Source organism: Chrysoperla carnea, chromosome 1 (genome assembly GCF_905475395.1).
Source record: "Chrysoperla carnea chromosome 1, inChrCarn1.1, whole genome shotgun sequence".
Classification (NCBI taxonomy): domain Eukaryota; kingdom Metazoa; phylum Arthropoda; class Insecta; order Neuroptera; family Chrysopidae; genus Chrysoperla; species Chrysoperla carnea.
In genome coordinates, this window is record NC_058337.1 from 19978791 (window position 1) to 19993970 (window position 15180).

Genomic DNA, 15180 nt, shown 5'->3' on the forward strand with positions numbered 1-15180 from the left:
TTTAAGGATGGTCGTTTTTTACATGTATTATGTAAGATCGATGAACAATTCAAGAAATTTTTTCAAAATTCCACCATCAGTACAAAAGTTATAGTTTCATTTCTTGCGGCAATTGGCTAACAAACAGATTAGGGGCAGATTTGTGGAAATTAGCTATACATGTTGTGACTTTATAAACATCTGTTTTATTATTTTATTTCTAAAATCTATATTTCAAAGCACAACAAACTTTATAAACTCAATATATTTCACTATATAGCTGTCTAGTAAATTTACTACATTGGTTGTATGCAACTTGGAATATTTTCTCATGTTTGAAAGTAAATCAATTTATTCTTTTCTTGCTTTTTTTGAGATTCTTAATAACGTATTTTTTAAAACTCTTCATCCTACGAATTAAATTATTATCTATTAATTTGTATTCTAAATATGTTTGTTGAATGGTTTATTTATCAAGTGTACCTATTCGCTCCGTGCTTTTATTTCAGGGAGCTACCATAGTAACGACTCACTACTTTATTAATATAATTTTATGGATGGACATGTATAGGTCTATGGATTGTATATGTTATAGATAAAACTCTTAAAAATCCAAAATTACTTTTAATTGGTAAAGAGTAAAGAAGCATTAATGAACTGAATCACTAGGATTGGTTTCCTTGTTTACTGCTTATAAAATGATTTTCGTTCAGTTTCAATATTAATTTACCTTACCTTAAACTAGAATAAAATTCAAGCAAAAATATGCACATTGAAATTCCTATACCCATCATAAATATTAACATAACAGGATATGAATCCATCAAACTGACATTTACAAAACCTCCACCTGCGTTCTCACAACGAGGTCTAGGTTCTTGTAAGAGTCTGAAATGATGAACATAAACACTTGTTTCGAGTATACGATTGTATCTGAAAAATTTTTTTTATAATTATCTAGTCAAATGATTAAATTTGTGAAGTTATTAGCATTATTCATATATACATATATGTTACAGGAAAAGTCGATTGTCAGTAAGAATTTACTCTCTCTAGGCACAGTAAATTTACTAAAAACACCAATAACAGTTGATTGAAAATGAGTAAGCACACTTTTCCTTGGAAGTGTTTAATACCTGCTGTGGTTTAGTAAAAATTGATGAAAGTAAATTAATTCAGCTTAAGTGTAATAATTATATCGGATTCCTTGTTGTAACAAATGATAGGCTACATTTCTATTAGTCTAGTTTTTTACGATAAGTTATACGTAGGTACACTATTGTGTGATTACCGTGAGTCTTACGTTAAGATAATTTTGAGTAGATAATTAACGTGAACAGAATATTATCTAAGTTTTTTGAGAAAGAATTAAAATCTCCTCTGTTTGCGCTCATTTACTGATTCACAATTTGGCCATGTCTTTAGGGGTCGAGTTAGCACGGGTTGTAACGGATACATCTTTCCGTTAGCTATTAATTATTCAAGTAATTAATAGTACAAGGAAGGCTGTGCCGTTGCATTTACCATAACAACATTATTTGTATAAACATTTAATCGAATAATAAATTCTGACTTTTCCAGAAGAAGATTTATCTTAAGACTTCACAGGGTCAACGACTATTTTGGTTCTTTGGTTAACTCTGTGATTATGTTCATTCAGGAATTCTCTGAAAATCTGAGAAAAGCGCAAAAAACTTAGTTAATATTCTGTTCACGCTAATCAACTACTCCAAATTACATGATACTCACGCTAAACACACGATAGTGTGGGTATAACCTCACCCTTTATTAGTTTTTGACCGTGTATACCTATATTAAAAAAGACTTAGTCTTTTTTATTTGGGTTATACTGTCTCAAGACAGTGAGAGTATATTTTACCTAGCTATAGTTAACTCTGACTAGTTCATGTTGATCAAATTTCAACACGTAACTTTTACTGAAAAGAAGACCAGTGACAGTAAGTTTTATCGAAGAAGAGTTAACTCTTACTGTAGGATCAACTTTTTCTGTAACATATACACAAAAGATTAAATCTATGGGAATTGGTCATTTTACTCCCCGGGGTGAGGTAAAAAAGATATGGTCATCTTTAAGCGCGAAATTTGAACTTAACATGTATATTTCGGTTTTCTTGAATCTAGGTTTGGCAGAGTGGTCAGATTAAAAAAATTTTTAGCCAAAAAATGTAGCTACAGTACAATTTTCCGCCAACTAAAGGTCATTTAAAGGTCCTGGGACCCAGATATGGCCATTTTAAAGACTTTTTTAATGATTTTTTTTCGAGTAGGAGGTTGACTCTAAAAATAAAATGTATACCGAGAAAGATAGTGGTTTTTATTCTGTTTCACCTCGTTTTTGGTTTTTTTTGAATAGGGTCCATTCACCAATATCAATTTCCGGAAAATCGTAAAATTGAGTTTTTAGGCCAAAAAATGCAGTTATTTTAGAAAAACAAAATAGGTCTTGTAGATTGAGACTTCTGAGCTAACTTAGAAAAATTCGGATCTCGAAAAAGTTGTAAGTTTAAAATAAAAACAAACATTTTTAACCATTTGTACCTAGGAACAGCTACATTTACTGTCCTTTGGTACAAAAAATAATTTTATTCACAAAAAAATCAATTGATTGAGTTAATTAATTAATTGATGTTGAGTGCCTTTAGTGTTTATAAATTTACTAGTTGGAAACTACCCGCTTTGCTGGGCAACATCCCCACTTGCACCCCTCCCTCCACATTTCCTTGCGTTGGATAGCAGTTTTGTAATGTACACGTCATGCTCTTCTATTTGATACCCCACTTAGGTATATTTGTAAATATTCGATATTTCCTTCCCACTTTCTCGCTACACCTTTCTACCCTCCGAAGGTTAAAAAAATTTCTAAATGTAATTTAAAACAATCTGACCAAGTTTTGAAAGCCATAATTGAAAAATATGAATTTTTTATTCATGAACACCCCCGCAACCCCCCTTGTGGGTGGAATTTCGTAAAATCCGTTCTTAGCTGACCTTTACTTGGCAAAAGGAATATTCCTGCCAAATTTCAAGTCTCTAGGTCTTATAGTTTCAGAGATATCGTGATGAGTGACTATCTATATCTATAGAAAGTCTCCTATATATTTATAGAAGATAAAAGATTGCATTATTTCACATTAGCGCGTGCGACACCAAAAAATGATGTATTTGACCCCGTTAACTGGGTCTAAATATCCTAGAGATATCATTTGTTATCGTTGATAATATTCATTTTCACATCGGAATGGCGTCAGACAAAAAATTTTTTTTATAAAATTTTAATGAATTTTTTTAAATATATATTTTGTTTTTGACATTATTTAAGTAATCTTACAGTCAGTTATAGTGTGCTATATTCACTCTCTACAAGGATTCTCTACGAATTCTGAGTATGGAGTTATATAGATACAGTAGAACTCCAATTATCCGAACTCCGACTATCCGAATCGCCGATTATCCGAATCACTTTCAGAAAAAAATTTGTCCAAAAAAAGTCTAAGTGCGCTATTATTCTTCCCCCCCCCCCGCGAAGTCAGTGTTTGCGCGTTCGCTCACTATTTGCGTGTATATGCGCGACCTGGCTGCCCGAAAACGGATGAAGACCGCAAAACAGCTTACATTGACGGAGATGTTTAAAAAACAATGATTTTTATTTATAAACTTGTACATAAGTACATTTTATTTATATTTAAAACATGTGAAAATATCATGTTTCTTTCATTTAATTCAATAAAAAAATAGTGCAATATGAAAACGTAGCTTTTTTTTCTCTCCCATGTCAATTTTTTTTAAAAAACTCCGATTATCCGAATATTTGATTATCCGAATGGGTCCCGGTCCCCATTAATTCGGATAATTGGAGTTCTACTGTATTACGTGCGAACGATCATCCTAGATACCAGAGTTAATTTCATATTTTAGTTTACTTACGCAATTCTGAAATGTTCTAAAAATGGTAAATGTTTTTGAATTATAAGATGAGCTGGTGGAATGTTCAAATAAATTATGCTGTCAAGTGAACATTTTTCATGTTCATAATAGTTCTTGTTAATCCATCTAAAAGCCGCACTCGGTTCCATATAGAATGCAAACAGACCACTTCGCATACGTGTTATACCTTCTTTAAAACCCAAAAACTTGGGCTTTTGACCAGGCGGTGCTATTTTTTTCTCATACAATTTTTTTCGCACGCGATCTGTAGCTTGCTAAAAATATTTACAATGATATATAGGTTGTATCAGATTAAATGGATTAAATATTCGGGAGTCTAATTGAGTATCCTAAAACAAGTATTTTGGTATATATATTGGCTGCAGACATTAGAACTTTGAGAATTTTTTTAGATTTGTACCGTATCTATTTTGTTTTCTAACTATATGTATCAGAAACATTGACCATTGTTTCTCGTTTGTTCCTATTCCGTCAGGTTTTCGGAAAAATATTATGATCAAAATTTTTTGATATTTTTAATGGAGAATCTTTGTTGCAATTTAAAGTTTTATTCTATCTATAACGGTTTTCGAATAATTTGCTCTTAAAAAATGTAAGATTAAGAGCAAACATTTTCTGTCTTTAACAAAAAGTTAAGCGCCGGATTCAACCTACCTAGTTGACAACATAGTTAATAATCAAGTCGAATTTTTTTGTCACACACATACCAACCAAGTTGAAAACTTTAATATCAACATTAGTTTTTACAAAGATTTCGTAATTACAACTTAATGTCTCATCCAACACTCTCAATAGTGTTAATTATGTTAATTACTATATGTGGATTATTTTAATTGTGAAAATTCAATTTTCAAATGATGTTAAAAGTTTGTTAACAGAATTTTTATAAATCTTATACAATGTTGAATATAATTCTGACGAATTTTTTAATATTTTACAATTTTTTTATGCATTCCCATAGAATTTTCTCGAATATTCTTCTTTTATAACAAATTGTCAATTGCAGAACATTCTATCAAATTCAATAGGAAAAGTTTCAGATAAGTAGCTGCCAAAATTTTCTTATATAGTTCCGATTTAAGGTTTACGACATTCCAGAAAATTACGTACAGTGAACCAAATAACGTCCTAATTTTTTAACCGATTACAAAATTTTACTAACATTTTGATAAGTTTAACAAAAATATTTAATTACTATGTTTTCATCGCTCTCCAACTTTCAACATTGATTTTAAAAATATTAAACACTACTGAAAAAGTAATTACGAAAATAAATAAAAATCCTGAAGTACATTGAAATCAGTTTAGGCATATACTTATTATACAATAACAAAATAATTTTTAATTGTTTTGAGAAATGTATTTATTAACTTAATAAAATAAACTGTAATTTTCCTAGAGTTGCGCTCATTATATAATAAACTGTATTACTGATGTTTGCAACAAAGTTGTCAATATTACATATTGTCAAATATCTTGTCAACTAAGTTGAATGTGTGCGGGGCGCTTTTAGCAACAACCTATGTTTGAAACATTTTTCCGAAAACGGAACACAAATTAAAAAAAGCTTTTCAACGTTCTGAGGACTATAACTACGAATTATGCCCCTTCCGGACAAATGTTTATGATACCAAAATGCTTGATTCAGCATACTCTATCAGTCCTTTGTATATTGACGTTTTCTTCTGATACATCCGGTATATAATATGAATCTTATCTAAATGTATTTTGGAGTTAACAATTAACATTCACATACAATAGCAAATGTAATCTAAACAATTCTAAAAAGAAATAAACAATATCATTAGATATAAACAAAGATAGAAAACATATACAAGTAATATATATATGCAATATATAGGCAATAGAACATACGTGACAGTTCTAGAATTTGCTAGACTGTTGATTGTAACTATATAAACAGTGCACAGCGTGTGATACGGTCAGATTATAATACGAGTCAGATAACAATCGGTCAATACGAGAGATTACAATAAGTCAGATTACAATACACACTCTTCAAGTTAACTGCAGAACGTATGAAGTGTAGAGCTCATCTATCATAATAACATCAAAATAAAAGTGTTGTGACTTGTATTATAATTGTATGTAGTATAAAAGTTTAACAATAAAAATTCGTTAATTATTTGAGTACAGACAGTTCATTTTTTCATTACACAAATTCGATTACGTTAAGCCCGCTATAGTATTTTATAATTGAATTGTTTTTTACCGGAAAGTAAATGTGATTGTAGCTCAAATCCATGACTCCAACATCCAAACGAGAATTTACCAAATCTTCCAAAGTTTTAATTGATGAGGATGGTGCTTGTAGTAAAGAAACAATGTTAGCTGTGTATGATGTAAATAAAAACATGATTCCCAAATATAGGATAATAATTATAAATCTTCCTGGTAAACGATTCGGAATAAACTCAGATCCTTGTTGACAAACTGCACCAATGGACATGAATATGATTTCTGTCCATCCAATATTATTTGATAATGATTTTTCACGCTAAAATATATATATTCATAGTAGAGAGCTTTAATTTGTGGTATTCCATTTTATATTAAATATATTATGCGATTCAATAAATTTAATTTTTATCATTAATGTTGCTGTATATATTTTTATTCTAATTTTTGTACACAATTGTTTTTAAACATACGCAGATCATACAACTTATACAATAAACAACGCATTTTTTTTAACGCATTTTTTAGTATAAATACGATGAATCTGTTGTACATATTCACAGTTGAAAATGGAGTAAAATCCGAAACACGTCTTTATAAAATTATAATAAAGTGGTTAAGCAATAAAATAAGTGTTTTTTAAATTTATTTAATCACATAATATATTTAATATAAAATATATATCTTTATAATTATGTATCTGAAAACTTAGAGGCGCTTCTAAAACAGAACTCCTGAACGCATCTTTTTAAATCTATTTAACTCTTTTAATCTGCAAAGATGATTTGAGTCAATATGAGCTTAGCTAGAGTGTATTGGTCTTTTTTTTAGTGGCTATTCAGATTAAAAGGTGGCTAAAACTATAATATGGCAACGACAGCATATAGACTAGACCAAAATGAAAAAGGTAAAATGTTAAAGGAGTAAAGTATTATATAATGAAGACTATACTGTGTACATGAATACCTTACATTATTAGGGAATTTTTATATAATATTTCATCATATTCTTAATTTAGTAAGTTTTAACTTAGTAAGAGTTATAAAAGATTCCGATCACTTTTACAAAACTTCATGTTTAAAATGGTTATAACTTGATATAATAATTCAAGCCGATATCATAACAAGCCGTGGGTAGAGTCTGGTGCGGCCCTTGAGGTCCACACGAATAAGTTCCCAGTATAATAAAAAGTTATAAAAACTAAAAAAAAAATAAAATCTCGACCGAGTCGAAACGACTTGATCGAATGTAATGAAATTCTTCTCGGATCATATTGCTGTTATTACGTTTCGATTGGCAACCCAACGAAGTAGATATCACTTTTTGTTCGCGCGATATCAACGACAAAAAAATGACTACGGACGTACGTTCGTATCTCAACGAAGTATCTCAGTGTCAAAAATGCACGGATTACATATAGTATTATATGTAACATTTTTTGTGACACTGAGATATGTACACACACACAGTAAAGCCTAAGAGAGCCTAAGTAGCCAAGCGGTCTTAAGCGATAGACTTTAACTGTTTGTCTACTCAAACTTTGGCTGATCACATTGTCGTCGCTTAGATAAGAACGAAGTAACCGACTCTATCCACATCATAAATGTAATTAATTGTATGTATGGATGTGGTCTAGTAAATAGTCAACGGAAAAAGGGTCTAGTAAACAAGACGAAGTCGAGAATTCCTGAAAGTTGTATTACACCTAGAAAATCGTATACAGGAATTTGGAGATGTCTGATATAATATATATCTACATAACTATATATTTATTTACTTATTTCCCATTATTTTTGGGCAAGTTTTTTTGGCTTTGGGCATTTTTAAAGCCTCTCAAAATTAAGGCAGAGAGTTTACAATTACTATATAGATTAAGTCTTCCATTCCCCTTTTTGTCTTTCAATATATATTTCGAAGACATTGTTATTTTCGCGATTTTTAAAGCTTTGTACACCTTTACAGTCTATATAGTAACTGGGAGGGATTCTCATCAAGAGAAAAAACAGCTTTTTGACGTTTTTATACTTGTGTATAGCACTTCTAAATTGAACTGGAGGTTTAAATATTTTTATGTAAGTTGACTAAGTGTCAAGAAAATGTTTTTCAGGGTCAAAATTTCTCAGTGCGTAATTTTTTTCTGTTTTCATCCTTCGCTCAGAAGGACCCCGGGCTCGGACCCGGTTGCCCTATTGTAGTTTCGGCCCTGGCCTCTGCTGCTCAAGAGAATTTTATTTTTAAATTATTTAATATTTAAATACTTCCAACCAAACGAAGTTGGATATAAGCCAAATGAAGTCACAAGCAAATCAGTAATTGGAAATACTAATGATTTGTAGGCTCTTATAAAAAATGCGTAACTACTTAAGTTGGGTCCATATGGAAAACGTTTTTTTTTATAAGGTTTCAAAAAAGAACTTCTTCTAATATTCAGCTATTCACTTTTGACATCAAATTTACAGGGTGTTACAAATTGAAAAGTACGATAGAAATGTAAACCACAACAGATAATCAGGGAAACGATTCAAGAAATCAGTCCCGAGATAAGTAGGGGTGTATTTAAAGAATTTTGTATCTAAAAGAACAATTACATCTACGGAACGCGAAAGTGAATACATTGATGCAAAAAAAAAAGAAAAAAAAAAAAAAACTGAAAATAACTGTTTAGGAATGAATTGTTAACGATAGGAATGTTTTGACCATTTCAATTTTAAAATAAAATTTTGCAATCAACGTAGTTCAAATGTTTACATATGACATGATTAATTCATAATTAAAGTTTTTTGGATCATTTTCATTTCTTTGGTATCGAAATACCTTAAATAATCCATAAAATATTTCCAAAAAGAAAAATTTTCTGTACTTACGTTTTTGAACACGTTTTCTAATACTCACTTCTGTTTCGAAATTATATAAATATATCTCCCATTTTTCAGCAAAGTATAATGTTACACTTGTCACAATAATGAACAACAGACTGGCGATCCAAACATCTATATTGAATGGCAATTCATAAATATTGGCAATAACACTTAATTTTGGTTGATGAAATATAAATAATGGCATTCCTTTAGCAACGAATGGAATGTATTGTATTATTGGAAGTCGATTATTTGCAAAAAATGTAAAAGTTCCACCAATTTGTGCCTCTTTACGATGTAATTGCCCAATGATTCCACTCCAATTTGTTGAATTCGGTATACGGTAGCCCCATAGTTGTTCATAAGTAAAAACTAAACTTGCATTCATTACTTCAGTTGCTAATTTGTTAATTGGGATTCCCATTTTCGATACAACATCAATATTAGGATGTCTTGAAATATTAACAGAATAATGTAAGCACTCCGAATATAAGAAGTATTTGTTCCTTTAATGATAAAAACATAGAACTTGGCTCATAAGGGATAAATGAAGTTTTAATTATGGATAAGATGCCATCTCAGATTGCAGGTGTTTTATTAACGGAGAACAAAGGAGCCCTTCTGGCTTGTTATTTTTTTGAGCTTAATGTAATTTGTTTTTTTATGTGATTATTTCATAGCCACACTTATTTAACATTTCATATACAACAAAATAAAAAAAATTTGTTTTTAGAATGGCGTGGGTTAGCCACCATAACCGGACACGAATCTATAGTATTTTAAAAACATTCTTACTTTATTAGGTTATAGTTTTGAATTAAGAAAATTTAACTTTATAATTAAGAAAAATTCTTATTGCCTATTTATTTTATTTTTTTATATTGAATTAAGAAAATAAAACACTACAATAAAGAGTAATTGTATCGAGTACCATATAGCCTGCTATAAAAACCTATATACCTACTATTAGGCAGGGTGCCGGTGACAGTAAAACTGCACTGCACACGGATTTCGAAATTTCGCATATGAATTAAAACTATTTAACAGAACAATAGGGGCTAATGTGCCAGTGTTTATCCTGGCAGAAATATTTGTTATAAATTTTTATATTTTTAATAACCACAATTATTTTGCACTTTCATGGAAATTAATTTTTAAGAGACCATTTTATTGCAAATTTTATCTATTTTGTGGAAAATTTTATCTATTTTCTAGAAAATTTGGTGTGACAGCTCTTGTCGTGGTAGAAAAGTCGTTCACACCGATTTTTATAGCTCATTCCCTCAATTTGGAAACCAACTTTTTTAACATACACACTTCGTGACCATGGGGGTTTGGTTCGTAGCATACAAGTATGCCTCGCAACGATCTTTTTTGGCGTGTTTTTTTAGGTAAAACTATTGATTTTCGTTGATGAATATTAAAAAGGGAAGTTGAAGATACAGTAGAACCTCGATAAGTTAAAGTCCAAGGGAAACACAAAATATTTTAAGTTATAGAGGTTTTAAGTTATCAAGGGTCTATGTTAGGTAAAGGTTAATATAGAGGTATATACATGTTTCTATGTACCCTAGTTAATATAGAGGTATGTACATGTTTCTATGTAGTTACTGAGGGCCTATACAGAGATTATTTATTTAAGTTATAGAGGTTGCGTATTTTAAGTTATAGAGGTTTTGGGCTCTGATGGGAAGGGAACATAGTATTTTTTGAAGTAACAGAGGTTTTTATGTTACCGAGGTTTAAGTTATCGAGGTTCTACTGTAATTAAAAAATACACATTTTGAGCCAAGACTCGACCTTTTCCCGTTCTCTAGTTATAAGCAGTTAGTTCTCTAGTTATAAGCAAGTTTTGAAATTGACAAATATTTTTCTCGGAAACGACGGGTGGGGGTCGGCATAATAACAATATGAAAACGTAGTACTATTTATGAACTATTCAGGCCCGTGCACAAGGGAGGGGTTTTGAGGTCCCCTCCAATTCCCTTAAAGAACCATCCCCATTGAGAATCTGTACTCATAAAATTTGAACAATATAGTCCTGTAAATTCACACATTTATGAGACGTATTTACACTGATGAATCAGATATCCATGCATATTTTGAGCTCGGTACATTATTTGACTTTATCTTTGAGTCGAATACTTCAAACAGAAAACCTGGATCTTGGCGAGGTTATCGAACTAGCTGAATCTGCGAAACATATTTTGATTGAAAGAAGAGGACACGTTAGAAAATATTTCAGGAAAATTTTGTGGCGGCAATAAAAATTTTTAAAAAAATTTAAAGAAAGAAAGTGAGTATAATAAAAATTTGGGTTAGTGGGTTTTTATGGATTAGTTCTTTTTCCGTTAATTTACACATTTTAGTTGAAATGCTTATAGTACCTATTCTCACCGAGCGTGAGGTTTCCATGGTAACGATACACTACTTTAATTATAGAATTGTATGGATGTATATATAATTGTATGGATTGCATTTATGACTTACATTGAAAATTTAATATTATTGTCTCACAAATTTAAATAAATAATTAGGATAATTTACATTTGAAAAATAATATTTGTACAATTTGATTTCTTATTTTCACAATTTTTAATGCATTAAGTTTAATTAATTAGTGTTTTCCGCTAATTTTAATTTGACATTGTCTATAATATTAACATATAAAAAATTGCAAATTAGTCATAACAGCCTCCTTTAATGAAAAAATTTTTTACTGGAAGCGCTGGCAAGGAATAGGTATCTCAAGTTCTGTGTTTTAATCATTAAAGGCATCAGTTATTTACGCATATCTATAGAAGGGACTTATAGAATATTTCTTAAACGAAAAGATAAAAGGCTAGAAGTGTTTGCAATAATGCATACCTACTCGATATCAATAGCGTAGATGAAAAAAATCATTGAAGAAGTTGTGTTTGGTTTTTGATATAATCGATCTAAAATGGCGCACTTGACTCTACACCTATTCGATAGCTCCAATCGAAAAATGTTAAATTAGAAACTTTTCTTTTACAATGATCTTTTTAAATAATTAATTTTTAGAAAATCATTTTCTTAAAACGAAAATAAAAGGGTTTAAAAATCTTTTCATGGAAATTTTCGTGTAACATTTGAGTTATTGCTTTTTAACGGATATTTGATCCAATACGTGCTTGTTACAATGCTACTAAATGGAACTCTTACATGCGTTGAAATTGACATCTTCCGATTGTGAATATCTCTATTTTAATCAATGTATTGTTAAAACGTACAACTGACGACGCACAATAGGACATACGCCAAAATCGAAGAAAAACTTAATAATTAATATTTTTACTTACTTGTAATCAAATAAATGTTTGTATGAATCATTATTATAAATCACAACAGCTGATTTGATTTCAAATTGTTGTAAGTTTTTACGTCGGCTGGCTAAAATACGATTAGGCTCGATGTTATACAATTTTTTTGTTACAGAATTCCAATCAGCAAAGTATTCAGTTTCAACAGAATAATTGTAAAATATTTTATACATTTGAAATATTTGAAAATTAGTTTCATTTTTTTGAGTTATAAAATATAAATCAGTATCAATAAAAATATTAAAATTAATAAATATAGTCTTAAACAACTGTATTTGTTCCTGTATATTATTTGTGTAGTTATTTGTTAAAATCCATCGATATGGGGCTCGAAATAAATCATTTGTTTGCGCCTTAAACATATATTAATAAACAAAAATTAAAAAAACAAACTGTATAAAATTGAAAAGACAAAAAGCAAATATTAACTACTCTTGAATGATCAAGCCTTAAATGGTAACTTGAAGTCAAAGGAATTTAATCTCTTTTTTGGTCTTCCTACATATTGTATCTTTTAAACCTCTTGTCAGTGTTTTGTATCTGTCAGCTTAATTGTTAAACTCAACCCCTCTTAAAGTTTTATAAAAGTTTGAAAAAGAATTTCCGATACATAATAAATGAATTAATTAAAGTTACTTGCCTTTTGAAATAGGTTTTGATGATTTGCGCATGACAAATCAAAAACAAAAACTACATGATGCTCTGGTTTAGGATTTGGAAAATATTTAAAGTCCATGCTATGATATTCAGTTAATATTCCATTTCTAGATAATACTTTTGCGTAGTTATGGGCGTCTGAAATAACAGATAAAGCAACACTAGAATCAGCCGGTGATTATGATATAGTCCAGGGGTCGGCATCTTTTTGAGTCGGCAGATTCAAAAATTACAATTTACAAAATTTCAAAGTTTTTAAATAGACACAAAATTTTTCTTGCCAAAAAATAGTACTCAACTTTTTGATAAAACAAACTAATCTATTTAATCATACACTGCGCCAAGTTATTAAAGGAGCAAAATTTTACCTAAATTTCAAACAGCTGTATATCCGCAAGAATATCTTTAAGAATTAAGATATATAAGAATTTATGTTGTAAGTTTCAAAGTGTCTCAAGAACATTTTTAGCATAAAAAAATTGCAAATTAAATAATGCATAGCTCATTAACGCTCCCCAAGCTTCTAGCCACGTTGTCGATTTCACCATCCACATATTCGCAAGTTATCAACTTTAATGTTTTCGATGTGCCTCAAATATGTACTCAAAAAGCCACTCAGCTCTTAGCTTATAAGGAGTATGCCCACTTCATGTATATACCTTCGTGTTCGTTTGACCATTGGCAACTTTTATTTTGGAGTCACATAGCCTATTTTATAAAGAACTAGCTGTTAAACCCGCTTCGCTGGGTTGTTTTTGCACATTTAAATATCAAAATTGTTAAATGAAAGACTTTTTTTTTAATTCTCTCTGTGTGTACGGAACAGTAAGATTTTTTTGGCCGATCCCAATATTATGTCTACACTCTCTGTGTGTACGGAAAAGTAAGGGAAAGATCGATAGAAACCCATGGAACATTCCAGAATATTCGAGAAAGTTCTAGAAAATTCGATAGAAATCCATAAAACATTCCAGAAAGTTCGAGAAAATTCTAGAAAATTCGATAGAAATCCATAGAACATTCCAGAATGTTCGAGAAAATTCTAGAAAATTCGACAGAAACCCATGGAATATTCCAGATTGTTCGATAAAGTTTGATAAAATTCAATAAAAATCCATACAACATTCGAGAATATTCGAGAAAGTTCTAGAAAATTCGATAGAAATCCATAGAACATTCCAGAATGTTCGAGAAAATTCTAGAAAATTCGATAGAAATCCATGGAACATTCCAGAATTTTCGAGAAAAATCGAAAGACATTTGCGCCAGTAGCGCCATCTAGTGAAAATTGTACTATTGACAGTGGGGCCTATTGTACTATTAGAACTATTTTTTAATCTATTTTCTATGAATTTCTAGATCATTTTTAATTCCACCTCCACCAAACTCCCTTATTCACAATGGGAGCCTAAGGGCTACCAAATGACATAATCCCCTACCGAAGGTCAATGGTTAGTTTTAGGGAAAATCGGGGACATACAAACGAACACTCTCTTTTTATATATATAGATTATCAAGCAAATTGACATTATTTGGTTGACAGTATCAGTTGCGACACGTTTAGAACTGTTTTATTCCTTTATACACATTCGTAAAATTTTTTCAAAGAGGCCATTTTAAGTTTTCTTAGTAATAATTTTTGTATGGAAATTTTTTTTTTTTGATAATACTTAATATAGCACATTAAAAATAATAAAATATCAAACCTTTTGGGTTACAATAAAACAGCGTAGCACGAGCTGGTTTATCATGTTCTTTTATAATATCATACGTAATTGAGTATTTATCACACTTTCCGCTTGAAAAATTAAAAAATATTAACAGTATTACCAATTTTATAATATATACCATTGTTAAAGAAATTCATTCAACTAATATAATTTTCAATGCTATACTTACGTTATATATATGGAAACTTAATAAGCTAATACTGTAATTAACTGATTTGTAACTATGATTCGGTAGCTATTTTCTGATAATTATAATTCAATATCCATGAAATTATTTTTGTGAGTACACATCCTTACAAAAGTGAATCGGGAAATAGTAGGATTGAAATAAATAGTAGGTCAATTTCGGCTACTTACATTTGAACAAGTGAAATTTACAAAATTTTTTTTAAACTCGCACTTGAAATATATTTAAGAGACTCTGCCTTAAATTACTTTGTTCCTTAA

The 15180-nt window shown here is 30.1% G+C and overlaps 1 protein-coding gene across 1 annotated transcript; it reads right to left on the reverse strand.

Moving 5' to 3' along the window:
- Positions 1–286: 286 nt before the first annotated feature.
- Positions 287–9426, reverse strand: LOC123293535 (glutamate receptor 1-like). Its single transcript, XM_044874430.1, has 5 exons — positions 9037–9426; positions 6179–6463; positions 3925–4199; positions 715–912; positions 287–389 (listed from the first exon to the last, which is right to left on the reverse strand). Exons 1-5 carry the CDS (start codon positions 9424–9426, stop codon positions 326–328), a joined length of 1212 nt encoding a protein of 403 aa, XP_044730365.1. The 3' UTR covers positions 287–325.
- Between the last annotated feature and the right edge of the window lie 5754 nt (positions 9427–15180).